The sequence below is a fragment of the Dama dama genome, chromosome 32, assembly GCF_033118175.1.
Source record: "Dama dama isolate Ldn47 chromosome 32, ASM3311817v1, whole genome shotgun sequence".
In the NCBI taxonomy this organism is placed as follows: domain Eukaryota; kingdom Metazoa; phylum Chordata; class Mammalia; order Artiodactyla; family Cervidae; genus Dama; species Dama dama.
This window is the reverse complement of record NC_083712.1, coordinates 47,328,808-47,342,349: the sequence shown is the minus strand read 5'-3', so window position 1 is coordinate 47,342,349 and position 13,542 is coordinate 47,328,808. Positions and strand designations below refer to the sequence as shown.

General features: G+C 44.8%; 1 protein-coding gene across 5 annotated transcripts in view; it reads right to left on the bottom strand.

Moving 5' to 3' along the window:
* THRB (thyroid hormone receptor beta) overlaps nucleotides 1–13,542 on the bottom strand; it is a 416,080-nt gene that overhangs the window by 25,150 nt on the left and 377,388 nt on the right. For all 5 annotated transcript variants that reach the window (XM_061134940.1, XM_061134937.1, XM_061134939.1 and 2 more), the window contains exons 5-6: nucleotides 7,302–7,402; nucleotides 1,859–2,006 (exon numbers count right to left, since the gene is read on the bottom strand). In XM_061134940.1, the coding sequence (XP_060990923.1) occupies nucleotides 1,859–2,006; nucleotides 7,302–7,402 (249 nt within the window). The remainder of the gene's footprint in view (nucleotides 1–1,858; nucleotides 2,007–7,301; nucleotides 7,403–13,542) is intronic.

Here is a 13,542-nt window from a genome sequence, read left to right as displayed (position 1 = left end):
TACTGCTGGATCTCAGCTCTGATCTAGTCCACTCCCTCTTTCACAGAGAAGGAAGAAGGCGATCATGACTTCCCAAAAGTCACACAACAAGTTCATGGCAGGGCCACGGTAAGACCCAGGACCCCCCAACTGCAGTCCTAGAACATCATTGTCCTAGGGCCATTTCCTGAGGAAGGTGTGACCTGCTAGGAAAAGAAAAATTAAAACAAACAAACAAAAAAGCAGGCATAGCAGAGGAAGAGAACCAAAAGTATCTGGTGAATCCATAAACAGAGAATGAGACCCAGATCATGGAGACGTGGCTGGATCTTTAAAGTGAGAGGGACACTGAGAAATGTGGGCAGGCTGGGTGAGCCCCGTGAAGTCAGCATGGTTCACCCATTAAAAGGAGGCAAGGAGACGGCTGTGCTCATAACCCCACTCCCCAAATGCTTCCCTGGTGTCAGGGATCGTGGCAAATTGGACGTGCATTATTCTAATTGAATCCTAAGATCGGTGGTAATTTCACACAAGGGAAACCTGAAATTAAGTCCAGTGGGCACACAGTTAGTAAGTGGCAGACCTGGGACTCCAACAGTTTTTCTGATTATAAAACCTGAGCTCTTATAATGAATGACTCACACACAAGCAAGTTGCACTCAAAATGAATTTCCACCAAGTGTGGATTAACACTGAGTTTTTAAAGCTCATCAACTTTCACATCTTTAACTTTCAGTAAAACATTGCAATGGACATTGAGCAGGTCCCTTCTCTCCACAGGACCATAGCAGACATTTTGTTGGCAACCAGTAAAAGCCTTTCAGAGACAAAGAACTCAGCCAGAGGTGGGGATTAACCCATGGTTTCCAGCCTCATGCCCTGACACAACGCTCCTCCTTTTTTTTCTATATAAAAGATTCCCCTTCTGTCTTCTTTAATGGGCAAACCAAGGACGTTCCAGAGATTTTTGTTGTTGTTCTTAGAGGACTCTGTTTATCACATAAATGTGGCTGTGACTATTTCCTCTTCACGAGGTCCTCATTGCATTCGTTTTTCTTTCCTCTTTTCTTTAAACTAAAAGTTGAAATCCTTCACCGATGTGCAAAAAATTTATGCCAGAAGAAACTAGTAACCCAGATACCTAGCAAAAGGGAGGGCACACGTTCTGAATGGCATGATTCTTATTTCATGATTAGATTAATTAAAGTGACTGGTGTAAATCCCTTGCACAGTGTGGGGAAGAGACCCCGACGGCTAATCTCACCGCCATATGCTGTGGCACTTTGAAAACTGGGGAGGATGACTTCAGCTTGGAATGTTTTTATGGGCTAAAAATATAACAACAACAACAAAAAAAAACCAACTGCAGGATGAGTCATGCAATAGGACTCAAGTTCACATTCTTTAGAAATTTCTGAACACGATGTTTTCTGCCAGTGCCCCGACTCCAAAAATGCCCACAAAATAAATTCCTGTCTCTGCTTTTGAAAAAAAAGGAGAGAATTAGTCCATGCGGTTCTGACCACATGAATGCTGTGTGGAAAATTACACCTCATCAAGGTGGGTGGACAAGACCCCTCGTCTGTAACCTCTGTGCAAACGGAGTGTGGCTGCCTGTCCTGCACGCGTGACGGGGACAGGTTAACCTCTGTCCCTCAGCCGTCATCTGGATGCCTCTGGAGTCAGGAGCTGATGGGGAAGGTAGGATGGAAACCGACCAGCCATGGATGGGAGTGAGGGTCCCTGAAAGGGCTGGGTGCTTGCCCGCTGTCCACAAGCATTCCTGCTTTCTTTCCTGCCTGGTTGTTGTCCTTGAGCCACCCTTTTCCCCAGTCAACACTCCCTGAATATGAAGCAAAGGAAGCAAATTGTTACTTACAATCTGTTGCCATGCCAACGTAGATGCATTTTTTAAAGCGACATTCCTGGCACTGATTTCTTGTAACTTTGTCTATGACACACTTTCCTTCATATTTACAGGAATAGGATGGATGGAGATTTTTCTGAATGGTTCTTCTAAAGAAACCCTACATGAAAAAGAAAGACCCAAGACAGCCGTTTCAGATTGTCTAGAAATAAAGGACCTCCAGCATTTTGCATCTTCCTAACCACGGTGGCTGGTTTTGGACCTCACCTGTGTACTGGCCTGTAGCTCTACCTGTTCCAGTACAGGGCAGCTGACCCACAGTGAATCTAAGGAGTTCTCAATCTGAGGAGGGGGAGAGGTCAGAAGCTGTGGAGTCATCATCTTTTTGGCATTTACTCAAAGCTAACGGGCAAATTGGTGTTCACGCTTATGTTTTCCAAACAGTGAGTCATATAAATAAATTATATGATTTCATTTCATAGAATGCCACAGTGTGAAAGTCTCTCAATCATGTCTGTCTTCTTTGCCACCACAGGGGCTGTAGCCCACCAGGCTCCTCTGTCCATGGGGATTCTCCAGGCAAGAATACTGGAGTGGGCTGCCATGTCTTCCTGCAGGGAATCTTCCCAACCCGGGCACTGAACTTGGGTTTCCTACCTTGCTGGCAGATTCTTTACTGTCTGAGCCAAGCTTTGAAGAGGTTTGCTCTTTATACTGGAGAATAAAAGAGCTAGATACTTGTGATGCTCTGTTAATTAGTAATGTAATCATTTAGTATTTAAATGCATGCATTAATTGCCTTTAGAGATTTAGTTTAATTCTGGTTTTCGACGCTTGAGATGGCTGTGACCAGCTCAGATAGCCCTTAAAACAACAGTCACTGGGGAGGAGAAAATTCCAAATTCTTTACCAAATTTTCCCCAAAGCTCATGGCATTGGAGTTTTCCTTTCCTAGCATCCTGTTTCTCCAGAGTCTGTAGACACATGCCCTAAAGTTCAATGCTTCTTCCTCTCTAAAGGCACAGGAGAGGGCCACCTGAGGATAGAATGAGGTTCCAGGCCTAGGTGACTTATGTAACACCCTCAAGGCGGTGTCGCATGAGAAACCTTTCTGGACATGGTACTCAAGTCATAACGGCAGAAAGCGCTCCTTGTGAGTGGCGCATTGCAGAGTGCTGCAGACAAGTACCTCTGTCTCTCCCACAACCTTCTGAGGTCGGTACTCTTAATATCTCCACGGCGGGGATTAAAAAACTAAGCCTCAGACAGGTTAAATCACTTGGCCCAAATCACATGGCACGTACACGCTGGAACTGGAACCTGGGAATTGGACTGCAAATCTTACTTATTTAACTGCTTATATGATATAAACTTAGTCCAGTTTTACTGTATTATTTAAATGTTTTAAATGAACATATTATAAACAGTCCCTTCTCATCCATTCTCAAAAAACCACATCGTTTTATGTTTTAGAATACACTAGCAAGGCACAACAGGTTTTAAAGGAAGTTGCCTGTTAAAGCTTAAAGGAACTCCAACTTGGTTGCATAAATTGGACTTAGATGCCAGCTGATCTACTGAAAGTCGCTCAGTCATGTCCGACTCTTTGTGACTGCACGGACTATCCAGTCCGTGGAATTCTCCAGGTCAGAATACTGGAGTGGGCAGCCTTTCCCTTCTCCAGGGGATCTTCCCAGCCCAGGGATCGAACCCAGGTCTCCCGCATTGCAGGCGGATTCTTTACCAGCTGAGCCACCAGGATTAAGCCCAAATTGTAATTATCCCATGTAACCGGCCCTGGCTTTGATGATGTACATATGCCATTTGCATATTCCTCACTCAGACTCAGGAGCTCTTCTTTACAAGGGAAGGGTCTGAGGAAGGATCTTACACTGAGCAAAGCAGAATAACACAGAGGACTGACAGACTGCGGCTCAGGCCGTGTGCTCATCCCTGGTCACTTCTACGACTCAAGTCCTAACAGAAGAGCTGTCATATTATATTTGGCTCTGCATCCTTACACACTGAGTCCATTAGTTTGAATGACGTCGACGAACTGTCGCAAGACTCCCTAAAGCACACGCGGGGCAGCGGCTGACGTGTTTCCTGGGTGTCCAAGGTGGGCCGTGCTGCCGGACTTGGATGTCAGAGCCTGCAGAGGGTGGAAACAAGCTTCCCCGCCCGCCTCCTCCACCCCGTTCCCTTCCCTCCACCCCACCCTTCGAGGGTTGCACTTGCTTGAAAGGTAGAAGAAACTCAGAGATTCTAGCAAGAAGACAGATGTCACAGGCAGGGAGCAGGGCCACCAGGTGGCATCCTCCTTGTGGTCTCCCTAGAGGTGGCAACACCGAAGTCGGGGGCCTCCAGGAGCATGCTGACCGCTGCTCTGAAGTTGGGAGACTGTTCCCCTGAAGTCAGGAGACCTTTTCTGCCTTATCTGCTCACACTGGCTCGTGTCCGGGGCAGGGCGGGGAGCTCACTGAGGAGTCAGACAAGAGCAGGGAGGGGAGGAGGTGATGAACCAGAAACAGATGTAATGAGCATTTTTCCAAAAAGGCTTCCCTGGGAAACTTTAGAAGGAACGAATGAAATAACTGATGCTTGGTTTATTTTGAAGAAAAAAAAAAAAGTTGAGGCAGCAGGCTGTGCCATTCTTAGTGCCATCTTTTCTGTGGTTCATCTCGAAGACTCTTCTTGGGCACTTCATGGACCAGATGCTTTTTAAGGCTCAGGCTTCCCCTGAGGCATGATGGAAGCAAATTTTGACACATGATGAAGGAACACTTCATTTGAGTAAATGTCCAAGATGGTAGGTTCCTTAATTTTAAAAAGGGAGAAACATCAACTTTTGCGAGTGAACTTGGATAGAAAATATTTACTTATAAAAAAGTCTCTTTGAGACAAAAGAGATGTCTCAGAGACAGAGTAAGAACATATCTCTCACTGGTGAGTAACTGGTGAGCGGAGGTTTTGCTTTTATAAATTGACATTAGACATGTTTCTCTGCATTTTGAGAAGAACTGAATCCATTTCTTAGTGGTCCAGAATGATGCCGTAATCAGCGCTAAAGTGATTTATTATGGGAACATAAACTTTCTTTCTACAAAAGATGCATGAAAACTGCCCTATCCTAACAAAGGAAACATCTGATCTGGAAGATTTCCACTGTCTTCAGGGCAAAAACAGGCAGAAAAGAGTCCCTCTACACACTGCGGAATTATAGGTTTGAATAAACAAGATGTAAAGTGCAACTTTTTTCATTTTTGGTCACTTTTAAAAGCCCTGTTTCATTTGAACATCTCTTTTGCTTTTTTCCCAAGATGCTCTTTCCTTGTATTAAATGATCTGTGTAACTGCCCTTGGGTTTCCCAGATGATATAAGAGGCAAGGGTTCGAACCCTGGGTTGGGAAGATCCCCTGGAGAAGGGCATGGCAATCCACTCCAGAATTCTTGCCTGGAAAATTCCATGGATAGAGGAGCCCGACGGGCTGCAGTCCATGGGGTCACAAAGAGTCGGACACAATTGAGCGACTAAACAGCAAACAGCAGCAGTGAGCATTAAGTCCTCTGTAAGGTACATTTGGTTTTTAGAGTCCCTTTGGGAATTGAATATAAATGGAATTTTCATTAGAGTCGCTCCTAGAATTCAAAATTTGTCATTAAAAACTGATTTGAGAGAATCTCAACACTGAATAATCAGGTAGGTAAAATCCTTCTTAATTGGGGCTAATTTAGAAAAAAGACCCATTTGAATCGCTGAGCTTTTGGAATGAGGGAAAGCATCTACAGAAATGGTTTTATCAGTTTCAAACCAAGCCCATAAAATTGGCCTTTCAAGAGGCAGGCTGCAAGTTTCCCAGTTAATAAATAGCCGCAACTTATTTGTAAATAATGTCATCAAACTCCTTATGATATTATTTTCATAGATGTAATAGCAACCTTTAGCCCAATCTCTGTTAAAAGGTTACGAATTCTAGATCAAAGGGGTCTGGATGAATGAGAACAACATTACATCACATTCCAAAAGAGTCTTGCCTTGAGACCTTAAAAATGACCTCTTTTCACTGGATATATCATCTTAACACTTTAGCAGGCTACATGTTTCCTAATTTTGTGCACAGAAAGCAGGGAGTTTGCATGGAAAATCTTCCACTAGGGAAACGACCCCATCAGTATGAAACCGAGCTAACATGTTGAATTTGGGGGTCTAGGGTCAAAGGTTAGGAGAAAAGGGGGTAGTTGGAGGAAGGAAAGGAGAGAGGGGGTGAGGAAGGTGATGAATGAGGGACGACTGATTTGTCTTATAAATTTTAATACGCTTTTTGCTCTAAAGTTTTTGATAATTTCATTTAAAAGGTAAATAAAACATTCAACAAAAAAAGTCTTTCTCTGACTTACTACGTCTTTTATAAAAACATCAGCTGAATGCCCTGGGTTAAGCTTTGTTTACCTTTACAGTGAACTTTACCTTCTAGGCTGGTTGTTGGACCAAAACGTGTTTGCCAGAAAGTCAACTTCATTTTGATAAGGAAGATGTAAGTTTGCAAATTCAGGTTCACTTTCCTGAAGTACACTAACTGTTGTTTGCCTGTATTCTTGTCAAGTGTCTCCTGCAGGTGAGTCTGGAGAGGATGTGATTACTGAAGGACAACCAGAATTTACCCATGGACTGCAGCCTGTGCCAACAGCCAGTTTGGACAATTTCAGCACAGAATTGAACCTAAGTAGCCTCAAAGATTGGAGAAGGCAATGGCAACCCACTCCAGTACTCTTGCCTGGAGAATCCCAGGGACGGGGGAGCCTGGTGGGCTGCCGTCTGTGGGGTCGCACAGAGTCGGACGCGACTGACGTGACTCAGCAGCAGCAGTAGCAGCCGCAAAGACAGTCCCTAACGGAACCCTGAAAAGTGAGCCTATTCAGTCAGGTTCACACTGGCAAACAGCTTGGGGTTGAGGCCAACTCTGTCCCCTGAAACACTCGAGAGAAAGCAGGAGGAGAAATAGTCATTTCTTGGGATGGTAACACGTCATAAAATATCAATGCGTTTTTAAACTGAAAAGGAGGCCTTTCTCAATTTCTTCTCATTTAATCAACTTTTCTACCTGTTGGATGGCATCATGGACTCAATGGACGTGAGTCTGAGCAAACCCGGAGAGACAGCGGAGGACAGCGTGCGTGCGGCAGTCCGCAGGGTTGGGAAAGGTCGGCCCCCCTGAGTGACTGAATACCACCACCACCAGCCCTCCCACTCTCGCAAAACTTCATCTGGTTATTTTCGATTTGGGAAAAAAAAAAAAAAAAATCAGTCTTGAATATGCGCCCCCCACCTCCCCAAATGAAGAGGGCCACAGACACCCGGATGGTCAGAGCCCATGAATGTCGGGGTTTGGTTCGAACTCGAGCTGAGCCTTCCGGCCGCGCTCCGAGGCTCCCGGAGGGCCGGCCCGCCCTTACCTTGCAGCCTTCGCACGTGATGCAGCGGTAGTGGTAGCCCGTGGCTTTGTCTCCGCACACGACGCACAGCTCGTCCTTGTCTAAGTAACTGGGGATGTAGCCTGTGGGGAGGACAGAGGAGCCGGTGAGAAGGACATCACGTTCCAGTCAAAGACGCCACAGCCAGGAGGCGCACCGGGGAGGACGGAAGGAGGGCGGATGAGGGGCAAGACCGAACTGTTTCTATGCGTTTTAACACAGTTTTTGCTTTATGGTTTACACATTGTGATCATTTAGCTTTAAATGTAGAAAGCAAATAAAACACCGGACAAGAGAACATTTTAAAGGTCTTTCCCACCACTCCCCACCCCACCTCCATGTCCGTAAGTCTGCTCTCCATGTCTGTGGGAAGGAGAGGGTGGGATGAGTGGAGAGAGTAGCAAGGAAACATATAGACTACCATCTGTCAGAGAGCCAGTGGGAATTTGCTCTATGAGTCAGGGAACTCAAACCGGGGCTCCGGGACAACCTAGAGGGGTGGGATGGGGTCGGGGGTGGGAGGGAAGCTCAAGAGGGAGGGGACACATGTAATCAGTTCAGTCGCTCAGTCCTGTCGGACTCTTTGCAACTCCATGGACTGCAGCACGCCAGGCCTCCCTGTCCATCACCAACTCCTGGGGTTTACTCAGACTCATGTCCATTGAGTCAGTGATGCCATCCTACCATCTCATCCTCTGTCGTCCCCTTCTCCTCCCACCTTCAATCTTTCCCAGCATCAAGGTCTTTTCCAGTGAGTCAGTTCTTCACATCAGGTGGCCAAAGTACTGGAGTTTCAAATTCAGCATCAGTCCTTCCAATGAATATTCAGGACTGATTTCCTTTAGGATTGACTGGTTGGGTCTCCTTGCAGTCCAAGGGACTCTCAATACATATGTATACCTGTGGCTGATTCACGTTGATGTATGGCAGAAACCGATACAATATTGTAAAGCAATTATCCTCCAATTAATTATAAATAAATTTTAAAAAGTCTTTCCCTGACAATACACTTCCTCAGTATCTTATATCTCTCTAGGATCTTAGGACACACTTACAGAATTAATAATCAGGCCCAGGATTTCTGAATGCCTTGGAAACAGCTGTGCACACTCACTATGCAGGCAGGAATGGGTCCAGAGGCTCTTGGAGCCAATGGGTGAAGCAGAGAGACTGGGATTTTATTTTAAAATACTTACTATAAATGAATTTATCATTTTTGTTATATGTAACATTATGAATAATTATTAAAAAGAAATCATAAGGTCTTTTTAGAGCTACCTGTTCTTTGCTCCTGAAAGGATTTTTTCCCATGATCACACCCCAATCGCAATTTAGATTACAGAGCTGGGGAAACAATTTCTTTACTCGTCCTAATGCTGTAAGATAATAGGTTCCTTGGGTAAACAATGGGTTTTCCGCCCTGATTAGACTTTAGAATCATCCTGCTTAAAAGTATTGACTCTTACGGGAGATTCCATGGCAGTCCAGTGGTTAGGACCCTGCACTTTCACTGGTGAGGGCCCAGGTTCAATCCCTTGTCAGGGAACTAAGATCCCACATACCATGTGGTGCAGTCAAAATAAAAAAGAAAATTGAATCTTGGAATCAACCATTTAAAAATACTGAATCTGAGACCAGCCCCCTGAGAATCTTATTTCAGTGGTCTTAGGGTATAGAAACATAGGCATGGAATTACCTAAACATTCTCTGGGTGATTCTAACGTACATCTAGAATTGAGACTCCCTGGGCTGGGTTTATACGGAGGGATCCAGAGAGGCCAGGATGTGAGACACCTGGGGTGCTGTAGATCTCAGTCTCTTCTGAAAGACTTATTTCTGAACCTGTGCTTAGGGGACTTGATCCCTTTGCAATCTAGGTACCATGCAATAAATTCAGAAAAATTTATAGCTGGAAAGGCCCTGGGAGAGCAAATAATTTTGAGATGAACCAGCCTTCATCAGTCTGGCCTTCCTCAGGCTCAAACCAGAAATTAACTGCAGAGACGAAAGCCGAGATCTTGACTTCCAGTCCTCCAGTATTTAAGTTGTACTGATCTTTTTCTAAAAACGACTTTTAAGAGTAGAATGAATAAGGCCATCTTTAAAAAAAAAAAAAGGTTCTGCAGGGCTTCCCTGGTGACCCAGTGATAAAGAATGGAGACAGCTGCCAATGTAGGAGACACAGGCTCGATCCCTGGTTCGGGATGACCCCACATGCTGAGGAGTAGCTAAACTCATCACCACAACTGCTGAGCTTGTGTACCCTACAGCCCATGCTCTGCAACAAGAGAAGCCACCACGAAGACAAGCCAGCACGTTGTAACTAGAGACTAGCCCCGCTCACCACAACTGCAGAAAGCCTGCACTGCAATGAAACACCCAGCACAGCCAAAAGTAAAAGTGAATAAACAAACAAATTTTAAAAAAAGGTTCTGCAAACTTGTGATGTGATTACATAGCTCAACAACTGGGTGGTTGTTGTTCAGTCGCTCAGTTGTGTCTGACTCTCTGTGATCCCATGGACTGCAGCACACCAGGCCTCCCTGTCCATCACCAACTCCTAGAGATTAGTCAAACTCATGTCCAGTGAGTCAGTAATGCCATCCAACCAACTCGTCCTCTGTCGTCCCCTTCGCCTCCTGCCTTTACTCTTTCCCAGCATCAAGGTCTCTTCCAATGAGTCAGTTCTTTGCATCAGGTGGCCAAAGTATTGGAGTTTCAGCTTCAGCCTCAGTCCTTCCAATGAATATTCAGGACTGATCTCCTTTAGGATGGACTGGCTGGATCTCCTTGGAGTCCAAGGGACTCTCAAGTCTTCTTCAACACCACAGTTCAAAAGCATCAGTTCTTTGGTGCTCAGCCTTCTTTATGGTCCAACTCTCACATCTGTACATGACCACTGGAAAAACCATAGCTTTCACTAGATGGACCTTTGTTGGCAAAGTGATGTCTCTGCTTTTTAATACATTGTCTAGGTTTGTCACAGCTCTTCTTCCAAGGAGCAAGCATCTTTTAATTTCATGGCTGCAGTGAATACTGGTTCTGCTTATTAAGAAATAAATCCAACCGTGATAACTCTATTACTGCACTCTGAGCTTATTAAATTCCATGACCCAGGAAATTAAAGACACAAACAGAAGCTATGTGCTTCCCACCCATGTCTGCCTCTTTCCTTTCCTTGTACACAATGTCCAAACATAAGAAACGCTTCAGAGGGCAAAACCAGTTTCATAGGTACCAGAGGTTTACCATAGAAGCATGGAGCTTCAGGGAAAACCAAAAAGGCCTGATTTGTTAGGATGTGGAGAGGCTGAGAAAACAAAAATCATTCTTTCTCTTTATCATGGTCTTAATGAAGGTCTTTGACTCAGGAAACCCTTACTGGTTCCAAAAAAGATCAGCCAGGTTGAAATGACAGATGACTTACTATATGTTTTATCATGACATTTTCATAAGTCTTTCATTGAACTGGGTCACTGAGGGCTTACTTTTCAGAAAAAAGCCTTTGAGAAAACAGAAGAAAATGAACACTTTTCATAATCATTGTGCTCAGATTTTATTTTAGAAGAATATCCCTTTTGGGAGGGAGAGAAACGAGTTCAAAGCAAGATTTGGTAATGCACAGGATTATCTTTTTAAATATCACAGCTTTTCTTAGTTTACTTTTGCATCATGCAAACATGAATCATCTGTTGAGTTCACTTCAAATGTTTCAAAATTCTCATCAGACATTAAAGAAAAAGAGAATTCTAGGAGGGATCTGGGCAGAGAAAAAGGGGAACTGGAGAGATTTGTGTGTTCATCCAATCAGTTGTCTATTCATGAATTTAGAAACATTTATTTTTCAGCATCTACCACTGTGCTTAGGCTTCCCTGGTGGATCAGATGGTAAAGAATCCGCCTGCAATGCAGGAGACCTGGGTTTGACCCCTGGGTTGGGAAGATCCCCTGAGAAGGGAATGGCCACCCCCTCCAGTATCCTTTGCTGAAGTACTCCATGGACAGAGGAGCTTGGCGGGCTACAGTCCACAGGGTCACAAAGAGTTGGACTAACACGGTGCTTAGTGCTTGTAATATGAAAACAAGTAAGACACAGTTTCTTCCTTGCGGAAGCATAGTGTAAGCAACCGAGTTCTGTATTTCCAGTCCTGGTTATTTCTCAACGAGAGAAAAAGGTGAAAATGAAGGAAAAAACATGAAAAGATGCTCAGTATCATTGCAAGGAAATGCAAATCAGGATCATACTAAGTGCTGCTTAACACCCTCTAGGTTGGTTATGATAAAATCGCAGATAATAACACATGTTGGTGAGGATATGGAGAAATCAGAGCACTCATATATTGCTGGCAGGAATATGAAATGTGCTTTGGAAAAGCACTTGGGCAGTTTGGCACTTTGCAGTTCCTCAAAAGGTTAAACACAAAGTGACATATGACCAAGCAATTTTACTCTGAAATATACACTCAAGAGAACTGAAAAGATGTGTCTGTACAGAGACTTGTCCAAAGCAGCACTAGTCACAATATTCAGAAGGTAGAAACCACCCAAATGTCCATCAAATGATGAATGGGTAGACAAAATATAGTATATTTGTACAATGGAATACTATTCAGTCACGAAAAGGAAGTAAGTACTGTTACATGCTACAACATGGAAGAATCTGGAAAGCACGCCATGAAAGAAGCTAGATACGAAATGCCACGTATCGTATACCTCTATTTCTGTGAAATATCTAGATTAGGCAAATTCATAAAGACAGAAATTAGATTAGTGGTTGCCAAGGTCTGGAGGAAGGGGAGAATGGACGATGACCACTGAAGGATACAAAGTTTCTTTTCAAGGTAATAAAAATGTTCTGGAATTGTGTTGTGTTGATGGCTGCACAACTCTGTGAATATACTAAAAACCACTGGGTGAAAAACTGTTGTTTTGGGGACTTCCCTGGTCACGACTCTGCACTTCCACTGCAGGGGGCTGGGGTTCGGTCCCTGGTTCACAAACCAAGATCTCACATGCTGCATGGTGCAAATACAATATCAAAGAATAAAAATAAATGGAATTAAAAAAGAAAACCATTGTTTTGTATGGACATATTTTGTATAAATCTGTGAATTTTATAGTATGTGAAATATGTCTCAATAAAGCTCCTATTAGAAAACAAAGAAACCAGGAGAGAAAAGAGGTTCCATTCAATAAACATATATATGAGGGGATTCCATGCCAGGCAACATGCCAAGGAGCTGAAGACAACTGAGTCTTAATTCTTGGGGCAGCTTTCAGTGTTTTGGGGGAAACAATCATGGATCATCTGCATACGACGTGGTCGGGGCTGGGGTAAGTCTCCGAGTGGCCCTCCTGCCCACCGTGGCCCGAGTCCGGCGTGGGCACTCTCATTCCTCCCCGTGTTTGTCAGTGGCTGCCCTCAGCCCCTGCAGCTAACAGGGGTGAGCTTTCTCCTCCCTTAGACGTGATCTCTGGTTCACTGTAAGTGTTAGGGTTCCCGCGAGAGGGCAGGGATCATACGTCCATGCTGAAACCCTGGTTTCTGCCCCTGGTTCCTCTGATGGACAGCATCACAGTTTCACCAGATCACTGCTGCCAGCCCTCCAGAGGGGAAGACACAGGGAGGAGGCCTGTATCTGGCACGTGCAGACGGGCAGGCTGGCAGGCTGGAGCGGTGCCCGAGAGGCTGAGGGTCTCCGCAAGGGTTTCCGGAAGAGCTAATAACGCAGACGCAGGGTCTGAGCTTCCAGCTTCATGAACACTGCCTTAGGATGTTTGAACTTTGGTTAAAAACCCGCAAATTCCACTCAGATGAAGACGTCCAGATTCAAGCTCATCTAAGATGTAGAGATCTGGGGGCATGCATGCCCGCTGATCAACTAGATTCAGTCCTGCTTGCCTTGATAGCTCTCATCACTGGGTTCACTAGGACTAGGACACAGGGCTAAGGAGAGCTGAAGGGCGATACGTGTTCCTGCAGCGGAGAAATGAAACTCACTATGCCCAGGCCAGTTCGGTTGAGACACCATCACCGAAAATGGAGATTTGAAGTCTGAATTTTATACAACTTGCTCAACTGTCTACTTTGGGCTATGAAAACCACTATGGGTGGTACAGTGGATGAGAGTCTGCTTGCCCATGCAGGGGACACGGGTTCGATCCCAGGTCTGGGAAGACCCCAGATGCCCCGGAGCAACTAAGCCCGTTGAGCTAGTGCCCT